Source organism: Mauremys reevesii, linkage group 16 (genome assembly GCF_016161935.1).
Source record: "Mauremys reevesii isolate NIE-2019 linkage group 16, ASM1616193v1, whole genome shotgun sequence".
In the NCBI taxonomy this organism is placed as follows: Eukaryota; Metazoa; Chordata; order Testudines; family Geoemydidae; genus Mauremys; species Mauremys reevesii.
Genome location: NC_052638.1, coordinates 23186306 through 23212121, shown reverse-complemented (window position 1 = coordinate 23212121; position 25816 = coordinate 23186306). Strand labels below are relative to the sequence as shown.

Below are 25816 nucleotides of genomic sequence, written 5' to 3'. Positions count from 1 at the left end.
GTTTTTTTTCTCTTTCCTCTACCCACCCTCCTCAACCCCCCACCATCTAAAAAAACCCAAATAAACAAAAAACAGTAAGAAAGGATTTCTTAGCCTTTCAAAACCCTGGACCAGATTCTCACTTGGTGAAAATCAGTGTAATCCCATTTGATTTACACTAGCTAAAAAGCTAGCCCTCTATTTGAACGAGCTGTGGAGTTAGCTTTCTCTGCCAGTGTTCAGCATCATTCCACATGATTCTATAGAATTCTAATATAAATTCTGGTGATAAACAAAGAAAAAACAGATGGACAGAGAATATGATGAACAATTTGTGTCTGTACACATTTTTTCTCCTCTGTTAGCACCATTGAAATGCCTGATTTTTTTTATCTTTAGACTTCAGTTTTGCATTTCTCTTCATCTTGGTTTCTAGATACATTGTAAAAATCTTTTCAAAATATGAAGGAAATTACATCTAAGTCTCACTTTTAATATGCGTTCCATGTTTGCAAATGTTCCTTCATACATCAAATGTGTTGCTTCCCACCAGGTAAACTACATCTTATTGCTTACCATGTCTGTCTCTGCACAACATTTAGTTCACAAGGCATAAATAACAGTGTGTTATATAAATAATTACATGCATGAAAGGTTGTAAAACACTGAAGATGTATTTGTACTTTTACTTACGAGAACATTTTAAAATGATTGCCTTGTTCAATGTGTGGGTTTTTTTGTGTGTTGAATGGGGCACACACGCAGAACATGTTCCAAAGTTGTTTTTTTTTCCCTTTCCTTCAGGTCACACTAGCATTATAGTTAGCAAATTGATAAGGTTCCACCGTTAAGCTTTATTACTTGTGACATGAGCCTATGACACTTTATAAAAAGAAGTAATCCAGAACAATCTCTAGGTAATTAACACCTAGATAAACAAACATAAATTTCTATATTGCATTTATTTGGACTACCACTCAAATATGCGTGAACCATGCTTTTTTAATTAAAAGATAAATCTATGTGACACTTAGCCTCAAACTTAATTATTCAGCATAGTATAATAAAAAATAGAGCCCATTAAATGTGTCTTGCTCTGTATTTCTGTATTAACAGCAAAACAGTTCACTCTGGGATCATTTAAATTTTCTACCTCCTCTTTTCCTATTATTTCCCTGTTCATTGAGACTCTTTAAAAAACAAAAACAAAACCAAACAAAACAACAACCAAAATACGATTAGCAACACCAACAGGTGAGAAGCTGCAGAACTCTTCACAATCCCTTTGTATAGTGCTCAGCTGGATTACACTTTTAATATTACATTACACTATAGTTTTGCCTTCCCCTTACCCCCACCCAACCTTCCCCATGGAAACATACTTCCACTTTGGTAGCTCATGCCAAGCAGTGATACGCAGAAATGACAAACACAATACTTAAGAATAATTTCACTGGGATCGTGCTTACAATACACAAGGTGAGATTTTTATAATATACGGTTACAATACAGATGTTCAACAGATAAGGGAAATATTCAATTCCCAAATTACAGTAGACGAAGAGGTTATAGTCCTTATAAAAGTTTCAACAAGAAACATTGTCTGAAAGCTGAGAGCAGCTTTCTGATGTTAGGTAGAAAGACTCTTGTCAAAACATTCACCATCTGCATATGAAGGCTGCTGATCAGCTGGGCTAACAGAAAATCTTTACAAATTTGAGACAACAGTATTTAACTCTTTCAGACATTCTGTTTCCCGTGGAACAGCTTGGCTGTTGTTGCCATGTTTTCTGGTACAAGGCCTCACGGTGGTTCTTTTCCATGGTTCCTAAAGAATATGCAAACCATTTAATCATAGGATTCTATTATGCATATTGGATAATAAACGAGATTGTGTTTGTGAACATTTCCATCGAGGTGCAGAGAAACTGTTTCCGTTCAATATATCGGGATCCACATTTTCATTTAACGTCTGTTGAACCTGAAAGAAGGCTTGAAAATCTTTGGAGGAAAAAAATGGTTTGTTTTCCCTGGCTCCTGGAAACAATGACCTCTTGATATGACAGCACCCCTGGAGCAAGGCAGAGTAGAATTCATATACTGAAGCAAATAGATTTCGCCTTGGCATTTTTACCTACTATACTTCCCAGATGAGATAATGGGTTACATCAGGAAAGGTTGTGAGAAACCCCAAAATATGTATTAGTCATTTTGACGAACTTCTTGAATTTGAACCCAAATTTGATCTCCTAAAAATGCAATTTTTCCTAATTACATGTAGCTTTTCATTTTTCTCTTAAATGGTACTGGTCACATGATTTGTCATGGCAATATTTGCATTCCGCCCATTAAACTGAAAAGTCAATTCCTAGATGTAACTTTCAACAACTGATTAACTCTGAATTTCCTCATTGCTAGTCTTCTGTTCTTAACACTGCTAGGTAATTGTGTACATTAGCTCTACTGGTCACACACTCACAAGGATTGGAGAATCTGCTCAGCTCAGCAGTATGACCAGTATGACATTATTAGCAGAGTGTGAGTGGTTTCATCTAATTCTGTTAAAATTTCCCATTGTTGTTTCCTTCTCAGTTTTTCTGTGCAAGGCTCCCCTCTCCCCCTACTTTCTGCACTTTAGAAGTATTTAGTCTGCTTTGGTGAATCCATTTATTGATATGAGTTAATTATTGTTACTCTTTTCAATGAGTGTCAGTCAAGAACTTCAGATCCTTTAATGTAGTTGCTTCCAAGTATGAAAATCAAAACATATACAGGAAGAATAATGATGCATCCGGTAGAATATGAGGGCTCTTGCACTTGCAAATTCCTTTAAAATGTAGGCAATTTTCTTTACATGCACCATTACAATAAACCTCACAATTTTCTAAAGCCAAGTATATGATCTATACAAACAAATGTGTTTTAACATGAAACATGACTATATACATTACAGTATATGATACACACTTTAAACACTTTAAAATCAATGCTTGATAGACCCCAAGGCTTTTTTTCTGTAGTACATAATTAGTATTATATAAAACAATTATTACTACATGCTAAAACAGATTTCCACAGTCTTTCAATTAGTCACAATATATAATATATCTATATCTATATACTGTTTATATATTTGTTCTGATTAATAAGTGGACTGAGCACACACACCCAGCATAGTACACTCCAGTAACTGCCTAACAACAGTGAATTTACTGACATTATTTTTTAATATCTGACAAATCTGCAGAAAGTAATGTTTTAAGTGTTCCTAATAAACATATGCAAGTAGGAAAACTTTTTTCAGAGGTAGAGGTTTTATTGCGTAAAACACTGGATAAAACTGTACTGCTTCAAAGACAATTTTTATTCTAACAGCAGAAAGAAAACAGTCATTGCTGAAAAAACAACTTTTAATACTTCTATACCAGAATAAAGTTCTGTCAACTGATGTATTATAATAATAAATAATGACCAAGAATAAACTTTAAATACAAAGTTTTCTAATTGTTACAAGCATAGCAACAAAATCCTCTACTCTATTATTCTCAGATTTCCTCCAAGATAGAAATTTTTCTTTGTGTAGGAATGTAGACAGTATTATGACCAGTATCACAGACTACAGAAGTTACAGAGAAAAAACTTGACATGTTTAGATATGAGAAGCATGATGATATTCAGAAACTGACAATGCATCACTGCTGCTGTCACTTGTTTGTATTACAAGTTACAAATGTTCTGGAAAAAAGGTCTATGTCAGAGGGGAAAATAGGGACAGTAGCACCGGACCAAATGGAATCAACACACACATCACAAAGAACGGGAGATGTTTCCAGTGTCACAAACAGAATTATTGCCTGTCGTATCTGAAAATGCTCAGAAGACACAAAAGAATACTGAAAGAGCTCAAAAAGTGCAAGAAATGGAATGTGGGCTTTTTTTGTTTTTTCTTTTTTTTTGTTTTGTTTTGATGTTTTTTTTTTGCTAAGATATTGAAGGCGGCGCAAACACACAAAAGCAAGCGACTGACACAGTCACCAAACACAGTAGTGCAGTTAAAATCCTAAAGCTTACTACAGTCAGAAAGTTTTCAATAACATTTCAATCCTTTATCTAGGATCATAGAAACAGTTGCATTAAGTTTATCAACTCGATTTAAGTAAGGCAGTGAGAACTATTCTAGAAAAACAAGAAAAGCAGCTTGCTCTGTGCCAGATGGGTCCAAGTTACACAGTGACCTCATTCAAACTGAAACTTCAGTTGGATGACATCCTTTCCGACAGCATATGCAAACCGTATTCCTTATTAGCCTGAGATTTTTTTTCCAGTCTCAGGGTAGCGCTAAGAATTTTATTTACATTGATTGCAGTTTAGTATTTTTTGTAAACTGCTTTAGGCAGAGCTGAAGTTTTAAGGCCCTGGGGTTTTACTCTGTGCTCCCAGCCTGCAAAGAAATATTGACTTTTTTTTTTAAAGTCTGGATTATTTTGTTTTAGAAGAAGTTTATACTTCTCTGCTATCATAATAAACAGATAAACAGCACCGATTTTGCTTCTATCAAAGGAAGTACATTAAAAGGCTAAAATTGTATGCCATTCAAGCAGATTTAAGAATAAACCATTACCTATTATTCTTACTTTTTGTTTTTATTGTGGTGTTTCATTGTAGTCTCTCAAAAGCTTCCTATATGGCAAAGAACTTAATAAATTTGGAGGATCCAATCAGTAGAAAAGCTAAAATCTGCAAAAATATAGAACACATTTGTTTTACAAAAACAAAGAAATATTAGCAAAAACACTTTTCTTCATTAGAGACAAAGAGCAGGATGTTTGGATTCATATTTTAGGTCAAGCTACTTTATAAGAGCTTGCTCCAGAAGAAACTCCTGCACTATGTCTGTAACACTTATAAAACCTAACAAATGAAAACTAACCATGACTGGGGAATCCTTCATTCAAGTAAAAAAAGAAAGAAAAAAAAAGAAAGAAAAAGAAACCAACCCGCTAGTTAATAATATTCTGTTTCTCACCAGCACCTTCTACAGATAAGGTTGACTAGTTTCACTAAACAATGTTTTTTTTTATATATTGTACTTCTACTTTTACAACAACCTACTTCTTCATCAACAAGAAAGAAAAGAATAAAAGAATTTCCCTCAATACTGAAAGTTGATCTAAAAAAAAATGGAATTACACAACCAATCTGCAATCACACATTGGCCTTCAGATTCTTTCTAACCATTGATTCATTTGGCTGTATATATAAAAAAACAAACTGAAAATGTAATATATCACAATCCTTTCCAATATAGGTCAGTACTGACCCCAGCTTATGGGCCGTCTAAGATTTCTCCTATAGTGCAGTTGCAACACCACTTGAATTGATTTTCTCTGCAATGACAGCTCCAGTCAGACTGGCACCATGGCAGTCTACCAACACATCTCATTACTATGCTAAGCAAATGACAGCAGCTGGTGTCATATTATAAAGGTGTTTTCAACAATGAAAACACAGCCCCTCAATCTTCAAGGCAACACTAAATCATTTAGACGGTATCGTTTTTCTGTTAAGAGCATTATTTTTGGACAAAGACCACTTTGAAGTTTGAAATCGCTCTGCTTTTTAAATAACTAATGACCTCCTAACATTTTAAAATCACTTTATTATCCCACCTACATTGTTTGGAAGTACTTGTTGCCAGGTAACAGTTTAGCAGCCATTTTCAAGGGCTGGGAATTATTTTTTTTCTTTTTGTAATATATACGTGTAGAGATATATATATATATATATATATATTTAAATGTTTTAAACATCCTGTACACCACTGGGAATTTGTACACAATTCTTTTCCTTGGAATGCAGTTATCAAACTCTTACCCAAATGCACACCTAAGAACTGTGTAAAATAATATTGCAATATACAGATTGATTTGTTCAGCTGCATTACTCTTGGGCCTGGCTGCCCTCCTCTGTTAGCTCTGCTGAGCTCCCAGGTTTGACAGCTGCAGGTTCCTCTAAATTCCCAGAAGCCTCGGAGTCAACTCTGGAGCGCTTGAACCTGCGATCTGGATACTGGCTGTTGTCAAAAGGCATGCGATGGACACAAAGAACATGGGTCTTCAGATTTCCCTTCTGAGAGGCACTGTATGGGCAGTATCTGCACTGGAAAGGCCTGTGACCTGCATGACAGACAAAAGTCTGGTTAGTTTTTCTCATATTTACATTTTCACTGCAAGCCAGTTCTTTGCAAAGTGTAACAAAGAAATGCTGCTATAAGGAAGTGCTGCATGCATTGAGCAACAATAAGAAATTCATAGTGCTTTTGTTGAGTTCTATTCATACAAACTGTATTGTTAAAAACTCTTTTTCTGGGACATTAAAGAAAACTAAGCCATCCCCCCCTCCCTTAGTTAACATAATTGTTAAGCATTCACTCTGTGATCCAGTCTGAACACTTGCAAATAAAGTTAACCATATAATAGGTTTTTTTATATTTGTTGATTATCTAGAGCAATGCACGAATGACAATGTGCAGACCCAACTCTAATAAACATACTTTGTCTTTGGGTGGGTTTCTGAGGATAACATTGTATGTTTCATTTGATGCACATGGAGTTGTTGTGTTGTTTCATGATTTTCTGAATGGATAGCAATAATGCTGCAAATACTTACACATGTGTGTAACTTCACTGCAGTGGGACTACTCATGTGAGTAACGTGATGCAGCTGCATGAGTGTTTGCTGGATGGAGGCTCAAAACTATAGCTAATTTAAAAATAAAATATCCACTCTAGATTAGAAAAGGAAAGTTACTGCACAGAACCTGATGTGTATGAAATAGTGACTGAAAAACAGGCATGAATGAAACACAGCTCTTTTTAGGCAGTCTTGCAATGTGCTTTACATTATTTTTCATAATATTGTGACTTTGAATCTTGGTGCTGTATCTGGTATTGGAGGTTATGTTTCAGCAATCACATTTCAACCTATGCTGGGAAGTTGTTGATGTGCTTTACTGGAACTTTATGAGCTTTGTCTCTCAAATTAACTTAAACCAGGACCATCTGAGGTCAAATGCGCTTAGCTTGCTTTAATTTGCTCAAATAAATGAATAAATAAATGTGCCAGACCATCTACATAAATCCAGGACAAGTGAAAAACAATATCCAATATCCACATTAGAAGAGCACTTTCCTCCCTCTCCTGTTTCTATACTACATACTACCCATGAAGCAGAAGGAATAGTAGTAAAGTACTGTAGGTGTGAAAGCACTGCAGTGCACGCAGGGTGGGAAGGGGCCAAGAGTGGCTAGCTCGAGAAATGTCACAGGCAGGTGAGCTGTAGCCAATCATCATTTACGTGTTATCAAGTTAGTTTTACATAAGTAAGTGGAAGATGGGTAGCCTGGTCAGACGTTATTCCCATTAGAGAAAGAGGTCTGAAGTGACGCCAGGATTACACTGGTGGTGTTCTGGATGGTGTGTTGTCAGGAAAACTCACTCCATGTAAGAGATGTCATCAGCTGAACTAGAGTGCTTGGGCCCCTAAACCAACCCACTATTTTTAATGGAAAAAGTGGGAATTAGCACCTGAAGACTGAGTCCACACACAAGATTCTAGCTGCTCCTTGGGAGGAGGGAAGTGTTGTACCCAGAACACAGACCTATGGGCGTGTTTCCTCAAGCAGGGATACGGCATTTGTGTATGGAGGAGATGCCTGCCCATCATCAATAAATTGATGTCAGTTATGTTAGGACAGTGTCCTGCTCCAGAATACAAAATATTTACATTTGCCTAAATGGATCCACAGGACACAGTAAGTTGGTTTCTACCTAAGTCTCAGGCTTGAAGCACTCAAAGTTCTTCTGCTCCTCAGACAGGGAGATGAAGGGAAATCTTCCAGACAAGGTACTCAGGGAAAAGAGATGAAACCCCGAAATCATTAGTCTTAGCAAGGGCAAATTTCCAAGGAAAATTTCATCTTGGAAAAAGTAATAGGGAACATAATGAATAAAATTAGGAATAGTGGTTATAGAAATAGGAATGAGTCAGGAATTTTAGAGAGGAATTTCAGCAGGAGGACTACAAACAGAGGTCAAGGAAGAGATTACTAGACCTATTCAATGCATTTCAAGATCAGTCCCTTAAATCCAATGGACTATATGTCCATAACTGCACTCACAACATGTTTGAAAGTATCAGTTATATTCTTCCACAATCCACTTTTGTGCACAGAAAATGGGTGCAAAACTGAATGGGTTTAAAGACGGAGATTCACTGAAATTATTATTTGCATTGTTTTGGAAATTCTAAGCTAGGTTGCAAAACTCAGAAGAAAGGTCCAATAAAATCATTCAATTTCACAATTATCCCTTCAGTTCATAGAAGGAAACATCACACCTTGGAAAGAGACCTCAGTGATAAGGTATGAGTTTGGTCTATTTTATCCTGGCAAGGGTGTTTGTAGTTTTGATTTTAAAAATTCCTTTGTTTGTTCATCTGGTGGTTTATGCTGAGGATCACAGTACATGTATTTTAAACTGAGGGCAGAACCTGTACTGAAAATCCTGGGACCTTTATTTGCTGATAATAAGTAATATGTTGATTGATTGATATTATATATATATCTATATATATATATATCTATACACACACACACACACACACACACAGAGTACCTTTCATCTCAGGATCTCAAAGCATATAGAGAGGTGGGTACATATTATTACTCTCTGTTACAGATGAGGAAACTAATTTACAGAGAGATTAAGTGACTTGCCCAAGGTCACATGGGAAGTCTTTGCAGTCAAGAATCAAATGCATATCTCCTGACACCAAGTTCCTTGATATCACCATAAGACTACACTATGTGCCTGTTGTCAGATTCCTTTATGGAAATGAGGTCATCCTATCTGATTAAAAGGACCACTGGAATTTATACACTGACAAAATGTTTGTCACAAAGTGCATGTAAAACAAATTCTTCCTATAGTGAATAAATTAGCTGTTACTGCGTTGTAGTGAATTTATATTTTAGGATATATAGTAGCAGTAAATACAAGTGAAAACATCAGTATAATGAAGTCTCTATATATTATTAAAGCTAATTTGCTATAAACAGTCTAGTGTCTGCAAAGGTTCCATGTAAGAACACTTAAAATTGCATAGAGTAATACTGTCATAATGGGGACCTCATCCAAAACCTATCAAAGTCAACAAGAGTCTTTAAATTGTCTTCAGTGAGCTTTGGATCAGACCAATGTAGAACAGTGTTACCGGTTTCTTTACCTCCTGTTAAGGGAAAGTTACCTTTCTTTCCCCTAACATACTTTTATTCATCCATCCATTACATTTTAATTGATTTAAATTATCTGCAAACAGATACCAAATTATATTTCTGCAAGCTTCAGTTTGTACATTACAAACACACACAAAAAGCCCTATGTTCAATGAACATTATTAAGGTTGCAAAGTCAAGCAGCCAAAAAGTTGGGAAATGCCAGAATCAATGTTGCCTTTGCAACCTTAATTCAGCCCCCTTGTGTGGCTGCATTACAACACATGATCACAGTCTATTTTTTCCACAGGAACTCTGCCTCATTCAGTGCACAGAAGGGATGGTGCTCACTTAACGAGCAGCTATTCAATATTTCGTTTTATCTTCACTGCTCAATGTCCAGCCATAGGCCTCATTCATGGAACACTTTTCAATCCCTGCTCTGGAGACTGAATTATTCGTTTTCTCATGGGCTTTTCTGTGGTGCTTATCACTACAGTATCTGAGTGTATCACAGATATGAATGAATCACAACACCCCTGTGAGTTGAGGGGGAGGTCGTATTCTCATTTTACAGATGGGGAATTGAGGCTCAAAGAGATTAAGGTCCAAAGTATCAACTAATTTTGGGTGTCCAATTTGAGACACCTAAGACCTGACTTTTCAGAGAGCTTAGCATTATATAGCGCTTCACATGTTCAGAGTACAGCTTCCTTTGACTTCAGTTGTGGCGATGCGTGTGCAGCACTTCTGCAAACCAGACCCCAATGTCTCACGTCAGGCACCCAATTAGCAACAACTTGGTGAGAAAACTGGTTTAAGCGACTTGCCTAGAATGACACAGGAGCTCTGTGGCACAGGCTGGGATAGAATCTAGTTCCTCCAAGGCAGCAATCAACTGCCTTAACCATAAGACCACCCCGTCTCCTCCTGCAATCCTTTGTGAATCTTTTGCATTCACTATATACCTTCCAACTTCTGCAACAAATGAGGCCGGAGTCCTACAAACAACAGCCTCTTATTCAACGCTGATTCATACCCAAAGCAGCTCCATCCTGTGCATTGAATGAGGCAGGGGTCTTGTGGAAAAATTTGTATGTGATCATGTGATTAAAGACTATCATAATGCATATGTAAAAGCAACCTTAATTCTGGCATTTCATAACTTTTTAGTGTTTGACTTTGCAACCCTAATAAGTCCCTTTATTTTAACAAGCAAAATGAAAACAAAAACCAGAAATTCTTTCATGTAGCATCATGAACCAACACCAACGGAGTTGGGGCCTTTACATTCACCGTACAGACCTCTGCCACTTGAGCTAACAGAATAACTGACAGGAGTAGTAGGTTGACATCCTCTATGTGGACCAGCATTTAGAGAGGGACAGCTGGTTTCTTAGATTTTGTTGACCTCAGAGGAATGGGGAGACTCAGGAATCTTATTTTCCAGTTCAGGCTCTGAAATGGAGTGGATCTAGTGGGATTCTTCTGCTCATTTCCCTTTTTCATGACCCCTTCTGCTCTGCCCCTCGTCCTAGTCCTCTCTTCCCCACTTCTCGTTCCTCATCACAGCTCTATTTCTTCAACTAGCCAGTCCCAGTCTCCACACAGCAGGCTTCTCATCCCAGTCTCCTCAGCCAGCAAATCTAGTCTCACCCCTCCTGACTCACCCTCCCTGTCCCAGTTTCCCCTACTCCCAGTCCCAGGCTCAGTTCTCCCTGAATCTCAGTCTTTATCAAATCTATCTCCCCTTCACCTCTTTACTTCTCATCCCACTGGTTCTCAATCCCAGTCTCCTTGCCAAGCTAGTGATAGTATCCCCCGCTGGCTCCTCATCCAATTTTAGTCCCCTCACATTGGCTCAGTCCCCCACGCCATTTCATTCTCTGGCCCAGTATCCTTGCCCAACCAGTTGCAGTCCATCTTTTTCAGATCCTAATCTCAATCTCCTTGCCTAACTAGTCACAATCCCCCCTGGATCCCAGTCCCACTCTCCTTGCCCAGATAGTCCCAGTCTCCCTCCAATTCAACTCCCAGTTGTCTCCACCAGCTTCCAGTCCTGGTTTCTGTCCCTTCTGTCCCACAGGCTCCTTGTTCCAGTCTACTTCCCCCTCTAACCCCACCACAGATCTGACTTTGGTTCCATTCTGGGTGGGAACATGCCCAGTGTGGCCGGAATCTTTTGCAGAACTTAACTGCTGAAATCTAAGACGTCTCTGCTGAGCATGTGCAAATCATGATTTTTTTGTCAAATTAGGGCAGATTTGCACAGGACAGCAAAAGGCATGTCCCTGACACAAAGGCCACCCACTGCCAAATTTCAAATCCCTGCTCCAAAGCAAGAGGGGTCCCAGAGCTTTTCAAAACAAGGCCACCATTTTTTTTTGTAACAGTGGCAAAACAATGTATTTTCCTTAGCCTTGCTCTCAGAAATGGCTGAACTGGTTTGGTTGAAATTTTCCAAAATATTCCACCTGAAGCAGACACCCAGAATGGAGGAATTCAGCTCAAATGGTTAAAGGTTTGGCAAGTTATAAGCAACTGCAAACAGGGTCTTATAATAGGAAGTATAGGCAACATTAATAACAAACAACACACTAGCCCTGCCTACAAAATGTGATGTCATTTATCAGTTCTTTGGGGTATTAGCTTGACCATAAATACTGATCATTAAAAACAGTAATACCAATTCATACACTGATCCATTAAAGTAATATTTAAACAAAGAATTCACAAAGCATGGAGTATAACAGCCCTTAATATTTGTAAAAACCTCATTCCATTCAGTATCACAAAAGGTTCAAAACTGTGCAACTGTATATGGGGAACATAATTTATTAATTCAACAAAATTTAACAAATAAGACCATATAAAATGCACCTAAATGGATTCTGTTCAACGTCTTTTTTTCTATTGCTTACTTTTTGAGGCCATCAAAATTTCACATCACTGCCATATGAAAAGTAAGTACACAATAAGTTAATTTGTATTGTCACAATACAGTACAACTGTGGTAAAGAGCACATTCATTTTTAATCCAGTATGAATAATATATAAATATGTATACAGAGTGAGGGTCAAAGGAAAGCAAGAGGAACATTGTTTACAGCAGAAGTAGTACAAAAACCAGAGATTATTCTTACTTGCAAAGATAACAATATCTGCAATTTGCTTGTAACTAAGGGACAAAGGAAAATGCCCATTTCTCTTGGGTAACCCATCCATTAATTACGGCTCAAAACTTGTTGTGGGCAGCAGGTTCTTAAAATAACCCTTCCTAGATAAGTTGGCAATAAATTTATAATGTTTTATCTAGTGGTGGTTGGTGGGTTCTTTCTTTGCAAGTTATAGGTCATATGTATTCTACCTTCTATATATCTTCCAATAAAATTATTTGAAAGCCCTTTAAGAAAAAGAACCCTGCCTGATGTTTTCAGAAGATAATGTGTAATGCATTGTGTTGCAGTGTGGGAGAATCAGGTTAGAAGCAGGCCAGCATGGAGAGCAAATTATGGAGCATCCTTCTCAGATATGAAGGAGGAGTGGGAGGACACTATATTGCTTACAACTCAAACAACCTGGTGGTAGAGTAGCACACTGCATTGCTTGCACTTCAGTGTTTGAAGACCTTTCAACCCTGTGGACTGAGAGCAGAGATTGTAAAGCGATGGAGCTACAAAAGAAAAACAGGAAGGATCGACTATAATTGGAGTAATGGTGTCTGGAAGCAGTTGTGGAAGATGCAGAGTGCCCCTGAGAGATGACGAGTACCCTCAGCACCCACTTAGGCCAATGGGAGTTGACAGCACTCAGAACCTTGTAGGTCCAAGCCTAGAAGTGGAGAAAGCACTAAGGCCAAGATCCTCCAAGGTATTTAGGTGTCTAACCCCCATTGAAATTGATTTCAATGAGAGTTAGGCATCTAAATACCTTAAGGTTTTGGGCGTAGGACTCAGGCTTGGGCTGTCCCAGGTTTTTGTGTATCTGCCCTGGGAAGAATACAGAGCTTGGAGAGGATGAACATTCTAGTCTTGAAAAAGAACTAGCAAATATAAAGAAAAAAATCCAACCCTTTACTTTCTTCTGCCTTTTAAACAAATATGTTGCTTTGTTAATTTAGACTTTGAGAAAAAAAATGTTTGTTTTGTTTTGTTTCAAATTTATGATCTGATATGTTGCTTTGTGACATGTCATGTCAGCCTGCATCAGTCACATCGTGTTAGGTTTCATAACATGGCATGACTGATGCAGCCCAACATGGTGCATCAACGGAATGGAATTTGAAAATGTAGGTTTTGAGAAAGGCACAGATCTCAAAGTAGGTTTTTATGACCATATAGGGGCAACAATGTCTACAGCTGGAACTGAGGGCTTGTCAGTGGGTTATTTGCCAAACCCATTTTGCATTGGTATATCTTTAAAAATCAAACAGTGCCACTGTCACATGTAAAAACCTCAATATCAGTATAATCAGGTTACTGACTGTACTCTGTACACTGCTGATAGTTGCTAATTTACCAACTTCAATATGGATCTATTATTTAAGATTCACACAAACAGGAGAGTGAGAGAAAAAGAGATGAATGCTGAAGTTTTTTCATTGAAAAAAAATAATTTACATGGTGAAGCTGCATTTATTCTCCACTCCTAAAAATATTTGATTGGCATCCAAATTCTAGAAAATTTTCCACAAAGAAACATCTTATTTTGTGGTATTACAGGCACATATGTAAGGGTTTGCATTAAAATGTTAAAATGGGCATTGGATTAGTCACATGGATAAGATCAGGAATTTATTCCAGATTGTTAAGAGAGTACTAATAGCAGCAAAATCATGGCTTTCTCCCAAAGCAACAAGAAATCAGTAATTTGAAAGAAAAATGCCAATAATACATCATACACACAAGCCGTCTGTTGTCCCCACTACACTACTTTTTATTATATTGCATGTGTGTACATATATACACACAGGGAAAGAGAGACAACTGTGTACACACAATTTTACTTATAAACGTAGAGAAAAGGATGAAGAGGAATATAATGATGAATGGAAAACAAATGCTGTGCAATGTGCTATAAATTATAATTAAATCCTGAGAAAAATGTTTACTAGATATGACATTTGTTCCCTTAAAATGCAAAAATGACAATGTTCATATGACAGAATGCTCTGACTGTTTCTCATTAGGTGGCCGATGGTTCTGAAACATTGTAACAGTATTACCATGTGTTATGATAAGTTAATTTCAAGTTTCTTCCTTACTGTAAGTACATGCTTTTTGGTGAAACTTGACAATAAGTCCCATCACCTCTTGCAGATGACCACTTTATTAGGTCACTTTAAGGTTTTTGAGTCATGACAATGGAAGACATGTCATGCTCTTTTTGTATTTATAAAGTCTACTTTAATTTTCCTCTAGGAGAAGGAGGAGGATGGTCCAGTTATTAGGATACTAAGGCTCCAGAGACCTGTGTTCAATTCCTTGCTCTGCCACAGATTTTCTGAGTGACCTTGACCAAGTCACTTAGTCTCTCTGTGCCTCAGTTCCCTATTTGTGAAATGGGAATAACAGCACTGCCCTACCTCACAGTAGTGTTGTGAGGATATCTATTAAAAAGTGTGGGACACTTGGATACTCTGCTAATGGAGTACCCATGGATAGATGTCAAAGGGGAATTGTTGAAATGGACTGGACCATAATTTGCTCTGTTTGCTCTTGATACAGTTGGATTTCCAACTGGAAATGTGCTCTACAGTTGCTAGGAGCAAATAAAGGAACCTATTGATTCCCATTTAGGTACAGTTAGAATTTCAAGCGGGAGGTAGCAAGCACCAGTAGAGGCATATAGAGAAAGGTTTTTAATGTTCAGAAGCATATTTGACCAGAGGCCAAGAAAACACATCAAGGAAACAACCTTAGAACATGCTTCTGACCAACCCAAATTTAGGTTCTTCTTGCCACCAACTTAAAAATCATTTCTACCAAGAACAGCTGCTTTTAAATCTTTGTTTCCCATGAAAATCCATATCAAAGGTAGAATCGTGATTTAAATGAACCCATGAGCATTTGCCATCAGAAGGAACAATTCCAAGATGGTGGCCATATGCTTTCTGCCTGACAGGACACCCTTTCTGAATGACTCTGAATGAATGGCAATCCCTGTGGCCATCAGCTTGGAAGTAATTGTGTAATGCATCTTCATCGCTCTCACAGTTTGGCGTCTCAGGAGAACTAAATGCTTGCTACCATATTAAGGTGACAGCAGTATAACATACAAACAAAAATTTAAAAAGGGAAAAATATTTTCATTTAAAAATTGGCTACTACTCTTGTGCATTCCATTTTTTTTACCCACAAATATTCATAAAGATTTTTACTATTCAAAGCAAACATCCTAAATACGGTCTGTATTACCCAATAGACCAAAATGGCTCTAAAGCAGCCATTCCAATTGTGTGCATAATAATATGGATGGATAAAAGCTGAATACATGTATTTGTCCAATAGACAATAATGGCTCTGACTGAACCATTCCACTTTATTGGTCTCACACTATGCATTTATAAAACTCCCTGAATACCAGACAGATTAGAACTGCTACAATCAGATTGATATATGCAATAAAAGTTTTCCAAAATTTCTGAATATACATTTAATCACACACAAGCCCTGGAACACTTCATGGAATGTTATTATTTACCCAACTCTTTTGGGTAAATAACAACATTCCATGAAATGATTTTTCATTTATTAAATTACAACAAAGAAATTAAATTTAAAACCCCTAAATGTAATGTTGAGCAGACAAGCTTTTTAAATTAACAGAACTGTCTGATATTCTAAACAATTGACAGAATACAAGTATAGACAAAGAAGTACAAACAAATGAATTTTAGAAATGATTGGAAAAGTTTTCACCTGTCATGACGGGAGCTCAGGCTTCTGTGCTTTACCTGCAATGCTTGATGACATCTCAGACACTACTCAGGCTGAATTTCCTGTGTTACTATAGGGCTTGCTTCTGCAAACATTCTTAAGAACAGCCAGAGAGACTACCGACGGTCGGAGGCACACTAAGGACATGATTCAGACAGTGTATAACCACAGGCTTAAGTCTCACCGATGTGCTTAAGCACTCTCCTGAGGAAAGATGCTTTCCAGGTTTGGAGCCGAAGCCTGGTAGTATAGATCTGCATGCATACAGAGTGCAGAATAGCCTTAGTGTCAGGTTAGCTACTACTGAAGGATCTCCCCTGCACAGGGAAGTGTTTCACGTGACTCCAAGATTTGGGGAAGGGCACAAAGAGCACCTCTGTGTCACTTCCTCACTTGTGCTGAAGCTAAGAAAATGGTGTAATGGACCTACTCACTTGAATAAAAGCATAAAAACGTATAGCCCCAGGCTCTTAAAGATGGTTAAGATGTCGTTGGTTGTAGCAGGGGAAACAAGCAAAGTAAGAAAACAAAATTCATTATTAGTTTTTAAATGTATTTGTAACATTAAAATCTACACGATGGACCAAATTATACTCTCAGGTACCTACTTGGCTCCCTCAGAATCCAAGTGAAGGTGAAGTCTATTCATTATCTGGGATCTTTAGTACTTCTGAATAAGCATTTCAGTTCACTATTTAATAATTTTAAAGGTATAATATAAGCCTAAAGAAGCCAGGAAAGTGCTAATGTTAATGCTGAATTACTTTCATTGCACCATTAAAATAAACAAGTTATGTTACAAAAATGGAATTTAAAGCAACAATTCAATGTGTATCTTAGGTCAGTGATTCTCAACAAAAGGTCTTCATAAAAGAGGGGCCACGAGCAGGTTTCAGGGGCCTGCCAAGCAGGGCCAGTGTTAGACTCGCTGGGGCCCAGGGCAGAAAGCTGAAGTCTCGCAGTGTGGGGCTGAAGCCCAGGGCTCCCAGCCCTACACCTGGGGCTGAAGCCAAAGGCTGAGCAACTTAGCTTTGTGGGACCCCTGTGACACGAGGCCCCAGCCAGTTGCCGTGCTGGCTACCCCCAGGGGTGAAAGTAAGGCGGTACAGGCTGGTATGGCGTACCAGTAAAAAGTGGCTGCTGGTACCGGCCCATACAGCTGACTTTAAAGTGGTGCTGCGGCAAAGGACCCTGCTTAAAGTGCTGCCATGGCAGCTCTTGAACGTCGTTGCCCCTTTTGCCCCCCCCCCCAGGCCACTGACAGGCAAAAGGAGCAGCTGCCCTGGGGCCAGCAATTTAAAAGCGGAGCCCCGGGCCCTTTAAATCACCTCTGGAGCCCCGGGTGGCACGGGCCAGGCAGTGTAGATGGGCTGGCTGGGGGACGCTGACCCCCGGCCCTGCCTCTTCTGGGGGCTGGGGGCCGAAGTCGAGCCCCGTACCAGTAAGAGTTCAATTTTACTTTCACCCCTGGCTACCCCCTAATGCTGGCCCTGGCTTTTATATGCAGAAAAAGTTGTTGTGACACTGTTGGGCCATGGAGACCAAAAGAAGAAAAACAAAGTAAACAACTCCATACGTAAAACAGCCAGAAGTAAATCATAACAATGTAAGAATGGCCATACTAGGTTAGACCAATGGTCCATCTAGCCCAGTATCCTGTCTTCTCACAAGGGCCAGTGCCAGATGCTTCAGAGGAAATGAACAAACAGGGCAATTATTGAGTGATCCCTCCACTTTGGTCCCGTACCAGCATCTGGAAGTCAGAGGCTTAATACATGGGGTTGCATCCCTGACCATCTTGGTTTATAGCCACTGATGGACCTATCCTCCATAAACTTATCTAATTCTTTTCTGAACACAGTTAGAATTTTGACCTTCACAACATCCCCTGGCAATAAAGTACTTCCTTTTGTTTGTTATAAACCTGCTGTCTATTAATTTCAAATCAGTGTCAGACAGAAGCTAACCCTCACGCTGATGTAAAGTCACTCTTAATAAACAGAAACAATTAGCAAATTCTATCATTTTCCTTCATATTTATGCTTTCAAATCGTTAATCAAATCAGTCATCAAACATGAGAAGAAACGTCTCTAATTTCACCATTTTTACCTTGTTATCTATTGATGGCAATAAAAATATAAATATTTATTATATGAAAATAGATGCACTAAGATAGAGGAGTTTGTATGCTGTGTGGAGTAATCTAAATTCCAGAAATAGCTAGATTAAATTGCCTGTGGTTAAATGCAGACTGTATTTCATATTCCTTGAAAAGATCACCTGACTATAAAAAATAATTTTTTCCACAGAGTAAGATTTTTAAAACAGGAATGTCTGATATAAGAATAGAAACAGATACAAAATCATCTCTTGTGGAAGAAACTGGTACATTCAGCTTGGGAAAAGAATAGTTATTATTTGGTATAAAATATTTTTTCTACAGGTATGTTCTCATCTCTCTACAGTTTCTTTCAAATATGTACTGAACATTTTATGACACATTGCACACAGCACAACACAACACATAAATAAATACTTGGGACTTCATAAAACAAAGGCTTAAGTATTTTAAATTGCCTTCCAAATTCTGTATATATCTGGTGTAATGCAACATTTTTGTGCACAATAGGACGCCATTTTGTTTTTGACACAACAGTGAGAGTTAAGAGCAAAATGCCCGAGAGTACCCCAAATGAAGTTAGTGGGAATTATGTCATTCGCTGAGCCTGGAATGTCAGCCATAATTCTGATTGTCCAATGCTTTGGTAGATTTAATTACATTTAAATAGATTTTCAAATTTATTCATTTTGGTTTATATACACACAAATATATCAGAGAGTTCATATTAAGGGTACTAGGTGGTAAGCTAGCCTGGAAAAATTTAGAAAGGCAACTGTTGTGAAAATTTATAATTCCCACAGTAGGCAGGCAAAAAATATAAACTTTCATTCCTCCCCCATGTCACCACTCTCACAATAATTTTCTCTTTCACCAAAGGCCAGAAGGAATAGATGGGCAATTCACTGTCCCAAGATCTGTAGGTTCTGGCTAATTCAGACAAAAGGGTGGGAGTGAATTCCAAAGTCAAGGATAGATTATACACTGCTAACACATCCCCTTTCTTTCTATCACTCCGGTTTGAGTGTCTGGGTAGATTGCAGCTAAGGAAGTGTGGCCAAGGAGAGATGTGGTCTCAGAGGTAGATATCATTTTGTTCCTTAGTATAAATAACTGATCGATACAGAGTTCTTCTAAATACTGTACCTTGCAAGATACATGTTTAGGTAATACACTCCTACCCAGAATCAACTCATGTTTAACCCAATCTATTGTTTTACTTGTTCTACCACTTCTTTTAAATTTCATCTACTAATCATATCACTGGTATTCAGTTCTGAGGAAATACACTTCTCAATTATTACTCTTGACCAAAGTATCTCAAGGTCTCCTGCTAGCTCTTTCATGAGAAATTTCAACCTCCTGCTCCCTCAAGTGCTTTCAGTAGCCCAATAAACTTTTAATCTTTCAAGGGATGTTTAGCTTTGAGCAGAAGCACTATGTTCACTTAAGTGAGGGTTTCCAGGATAAACCCTGCACTTTGGGGATATGGGACTGTAGAAACAGAGATTACAGAATTACAGAAGTTACTACTGGAAAAGGCCTAATCAGTGATCTTGTTTTCCTGCCAGTATATTCTTACATCCTATGTTCAGTCTAGTTTTAATATATGAAGCAATGAAGATATTCCCCCTGGGAAATTATTCCAATCTAATATGTTAAATATCACTGTTATATTTCCCCTAATATTCAGCTCTTCTTCTTAGTTCAGTTTTATTGCTAGTTGAACACCCACCTCCTTTAGACCACCATAACAATTATCTCCCTTTTCACTATTTACACCTCGTAAACAATTGAACAAAGTCAGTTCATATCCCCTGAGGGTATGGTGTTGGGAATATGTGAGCATATGAGTAACCTTTTTCCCTGTAAGTAGTCATATTGACCTCAGTACACCTGATCATTCAGATACATAAGACTTTGTGTCCTAAATCTTGCATCATTATTTCATCAACATTTCCTTGTAAGTTACAAATGTTTAGAACAACCAACAACTAATATGGGTAACCACTGATTCAAAGGACTTAATTATTCATAAATATAGTAGTGCTTTCTCTATCACTGTTGCCACTCTCTTGAATTTGTTTATTTTATTTGGTGGAGTGGCAGTAAAACAAAAATCTCATTCCCAATTTTCTGGGAAATCTCAATCACAACTTTAAAAGGGCCAGATCCTCACTCATTCTATCAACAAAGTTAGGCAAATTCACATCAGGTGAGGATCTGGTTCTGTGTGTGTATCCAGGTAAAGATTAGGAATTTCTCCTGTAGGCCCAGATTCACCAAATCACTTAAGTATTCAGTTAAACAATGGGATTAGATACATGCTTAATGGTAAGCACATTCTGGAGTACTTGCTGAAAAGAGGCCTTAAAATGTACTAAGTGTTTTCTACATCCAAGATGTCACTTAGGATGAACATGTTCTTTAATTTTAGTTGTTGCTTAGTTATGTAAGTTAGGTAATGTAAATGTAACTTTGTCACATTACAACTTTCATTTAACTGATGATGCTCTATCTACGGCGACATGTTAGAAAAGAGTCTCAGGAAAAACAGAACACCTTAAGTAAATAAATATCCAGCACACTAAAAGCTAATATTTCAGATTATCTGGGGATAACTCACTACCCACTTATCATTCTACTGAAAACATTACTACTATCTATTTATGGGGTTACGTGTGTGTAGTTTGCAGAACATCGCTATCAACAATGCAATGGCATTACATTCCATCACTGTTGTTGCACTGAATTAATATGAGTACCTTTGTGAGTGATTACACAATATAATTTATATCTCATTAGGTATATTATGTATATCTACATTTAGCATATATATATGCATCTATCTTTAATATATATTTTACACACACAGACACACACACACACACTACATTTTTTATCATATCCATACTGAACAAATCAGTAGCTTGAACAGTAAAAATTAAAAGATTGAAAAGGATAAAATGAGCACGAACTTTTCAGGATCTTTCTCTTTGGAAAGTACTATTGATGATGTCACAGAAAAAGTGTCTTTTTATTAAGTCACAAAGGAAATGCTCTCTTTCCCCCTGCCCGCTTCCCTCCCTCCTCTCTCCCCGGTTCTCTTTTCTATAAAGGATCTCTAAAATGAAAGGTGTCAGACTTGGCTTTTTCTTCTTGGCATGATCCAGAATGTATGGCTGAGGAATGACAGATGTCTGCAACCAGCTGCAGTGAAGCATGCTAAAGTTTCAGTCTAATCCACTTATTTCACTGCAGTCACGTAAACCAAAACAAATGGGCAGTGCCTTACATTATAAAAACACAGCAGCATTACTTTGTTGCATAATGTAGCTGATACGCCATCTTATCATTTTTTCTACTGCAGAAAGAATTCACCTCTTTATTAAAAACATTCCCTGAAAGTTCTCTCATTCTACTCTCCCTTATTTTTTCTTTTAAGTTCACACAGCATTCCTGCTATGCTCCAGGTGTTAATTTGCTATAAAAATAATATGTTTAGTGAAGACTGATTATTGTTAAGAAAGCATAAGATCATTCAAAAGATACAGAGCCTGATTCTGTTCTCACACTGATTAAAAAAAAAAAAGATGCAACTTTAGCTGGTTTATGCTGATGTGAGCGAGATCAGAATTAGGCCATTGTCTCCAGTTCAAACACATGCTGCATAATACCTGTATGCTCACGCATTTACCCTATATTGATACAAATAATAAAATGTGCATATATGTTTTCTTACGTCTCAAACTGGAAACATCAAGGTATGCACAAATACTAATTTTAATCAACTTGAATAACCTCTTTCAAAAAAAATCTGGTTATTAAGAGGAGAATTCTTTGCCTTTACATTTAATTCAATATTTGAAATAAAATCCCCTTTTCTATTTTGTTATACCGAAGGGAGTATAAAGTAAGTGAACATGGCATTGCTTCCTGGAAAGGGAAACCTTGCCTCACTTTAACATGTAGTGCAACAACCTTTTGAACCTTCCCTCCTTTAATCCTTGTAAGGAAAGAGAAAGGAGAAGGAATCATGTGGTTCTCTCCCTGCCAGCAGTTTCAACAGCTGTGAAGCACTCTTTCAGCACAATTCATAAAAAAAGATGTGTTGGATTTCGCCTATGGCAGAATGGCGTACAATTTCTGGCCCTTCAGGCTATAACAATAAATGCAAAGAGGAAAATTTTGAGATTTCCCCCCTTAAACTTCCCACAACAACCTCAGCAAAACCACATGACTTGTCTTGTACAATCTCCCTGGTGTTTTCAGTGCTACTTTGGCAGGAAATCAGAATTACTGTTATATAAATTCCATCTGATGCCAGAGCTACCATCTGTGAGTAAAACTGCTTCACCTACGTCTGCCGGCAAAGCCACTCTCCCAGAGACAAGGGAGAAGGAAAAAAATTTGATTAATTTGCAGAATGCTTGTGATTTGCTCATATATTATTATAACTGCTCATCAGCACATGACAAATTCCCAGCACTCTGCACAGGAACCCGTTCAGTTTCAGCAGTTTTTTGCGTCGGCACCTGACAGACTGCAGAGCCACTAATGACTTTCAGATGCTTACAAACAGTAATTCTATCTTCAGAATAAAAAGAAAAATCCGTAGGAAGAAAAGAGTAGAGTTAGTCTATTTCACTTCCTTCCTGTATATCAACATGATTTAACTCTTAAGGGCAGCAGTGGCTCCAAGATCACAGCAAGGCTGCTACTTGCCTGTAAAAGACAAAGACTGCCAATCTCAAGAGGAAAGGTGAAAGCAAAAGCCAGTCTCTTAAGGCTTTCGTTGTACCAGTACCAAAGCCAGTGAAACACAAAGCAGGTATTCAAGGAAATGACACACCTACTCTGCATTATTAAAATAAAATAACTGTTCCTTTAGGTGCTTCCTAATTTTATGTATTTGTCCTATTTTAATACTTCTGATAACCTTTTGCATTTTCAGGGAACACATCTGCTTCTTAACTGCAGCTGAAATTTTTTTCTCTTTAAAACTATGATTATGCTTTCTGAAGCACTGTCTGTTTGCTTGATTGCCTGTTTTAGATTAGAGACTTTAGCAAGGAAACAAAGACTTCAGAATGCACATCAGTCCCACATATGAGAAACCACAGAAGGAATAAGCAATAAAATGTGATGCACCATCTGTCCACAAACAATAACCTGCATGTTCTGAAGGCTTACAAATTATTTAGCACACAACCTCACCGAATTATAGGACCCTTAAATAGAGCAATAGACTGGGAATGAGAACCTCTTTGATGTCCTTTTGCATTTTTTTTTAAATTCAGTCTCAATTGATTGCTAACAGTTGAGGTATTTCTCAGTGACTATTGGAGCAAGTTGATTTTTATTAACTAGGTCTCGGTAGAATATTTGGCCACAGATTTGAGCAGTGTGGTATATATTGCCTCTCTGGTCCTAGTCTACTGCAAATGGCTTGTTAATCAAAAGACAGTCTCAAAGAATGGCCATTTGGGAAATTTGGTCCTGAGGGTCAAATTCTGCTCTCAGATATTCCTCTGCAACTCCAATTGGCCTCAGCGGGAGTATGCATGAAACTGAAGGCAGAATCTGCCTTTAGAAAGTTATTTGAAGGTTTTTGACTGTGCTCTGATAGAATAAATCCCTAATGACAGTTTGATTTAAAATGGTAAATTGATCTCACAATTAAAAAATAAATATTACATTTCTCTTACCTGTCGTAACCAACCATAATGATACTGCATGCAAAATGTATCATGCCAATGCCCTTTTGATAATGTAACCTCACAAAACAGTACCTCAGAGCTACAAAGTTGCCAGACAAAACTCAATATCCTTTGGTAATTTGGGTGTGTACTATAGTCTCAAGACACAAGGCTCAAGACACAAATTTCAGATTCAGATGGCTAAAGTTTGGGAGTGTTTGGGACATGGAGTTTTGGTTCATCCAGCTACAACCATAAAGACCATTTGATAAATTCAGATCAGATTTGGATTTTGAACACACCCAGGATGTCTGGTCCATAGTTTATAAACTCTAAAAGCTTCAGCAAACACTTTATAATTTATTTTCTTCCCGATGCAAACACACAACTAGTCCCATATGCCCAATTGGCGATGCCTGTATCAGCAGGCGAAGCTCTCCACTTTATTTTAGCAAAGAGGGAGAATTTTCCTACCAATTAGATGGAAATTTCCCTCAAAATTTTTCAGGCTTTGTTTTGTCCAGATTTTGTATTTTTCTGCAAATTCCCTTAATATAATGTTATTTAGGTTTGCTCAGAATTAGCAGATACAGAGACCTATTTACTCTGGACTTTTTTAATGTGCCCACTCTTTTGCCATCTATGTAAAAATCCATTTAAAACAGATGTTGGAAAACAAAAATAAAATAATTTTCTTTGGTCATGTTTTCTTCGAAGAGTTGGAATTAGAGGGGGCAGTACAGTATAGTTCATTTTTGATGTGCCAATGGGCTCCATTACCATACATGAGTGTTATGGAGACACACTGAGAAAAAAATATACCTTTTACTCCTCATCTGCATTTCACAAAGAGTGTCACAGTGGAGCCACTACTATTAAAGATTAAGCATTAGGGCCACAATCCAGCAAGGTACTTCAGTACTTTTGTAACCTAAAGGATATGAGTAATCTTACTGACTTCAATGGGACTACATGTGTGCTTAAAATTACATGTGCTTAAGTTCCTTGCTGAATCAAGTCTAACCTTTGTTTACAAAGATTCACAACAGAGCCATAACATTTTGCCCAGAACCTTGCCATGTGAAGCCTAGCACCATATCTTTTCTTTTCATACTACTGTTGTTGGTTTGTTTGTTTGTTTTTCCATTTGGAATTGCTAGCTCATAGGAATTGCTAGACTGATAGGCCTGAAGACTGAGGTCTTCTCTTTTTTCCCCACAAAACAGATACAGCGCAGGAAATGGCAAGAGAAGCCTCTCTATGCTGCTCTGCCAATGTCTCCTTACCCTAACTCAAAAGAAGCCCCTGTAGCAGTGCAGGGATGGAAGGCGTAGTTTAATTTCTATGTCCACTCAGGCATGGGTCTTGCAACTTATGCTGCCAACAAAGATGCTAGTTAATGTTAATTATGATGGTTTTTTTTTTAAATGTCAACACTTGTCCCCTGGGACTGGGACAGAAACCACTAAACTCATTTCACACAGGCCAATGAACTACCATCAAATGGCAACAACTTTTTGTTGCTACCTATTTTGTACATATCTTCTAAAACAATTACAATGGAACTGGAAAACAGCCCTTGAATCTAGATGAGAGATGTGGTCTTTTGTTCTCTTGTACAGTAAATTAAGAATAAAGGGCCACCAGCTCCCAAGTTGCGGGTGAGGAGCACTCAGCACACCTTACGGTGATGGCCTGCAAAAATGTCCTAGGTCCTCCTCTTGTCCTCAGCAGGCTCTGTGCCAGCTGGTCCCATGGTGCATATTAAAGCAGCCTAACTAAACATTGCTATAAATTGCACTGGT

The 25816-nt window shown here is 37.8% G+C and overlaps 1 protein-coding gene across 8 annotated transcripts in view; it reads right to left on the bottom strand.

The window, feature by feature from the left end:
- Window positions 1–2323: 2323 nt before the first annotated feature.
- The window catches only part of ZNF536 (zinc finger protein 536), a 521459-nt gene continuing 497966 nt past the window's right edge, over window positions 2324–25816 (bottom strand). For all 8 annotated transcript variants that reach the window (XM_039503707.1, XM_039503708.1, XM_039503709.1 and 5 more), the window contains one exon: window positions 2324–6155. In XM_039503707.1, coding sequence (XP_039359641.1) covers window positions 5920–6155 — 236 coding nt within the window. In that variant the 3' untranslated portion in view covers window positions 2324–5919. The remainder of the gene's footprint in view (window positions 6156–25816) is intronic.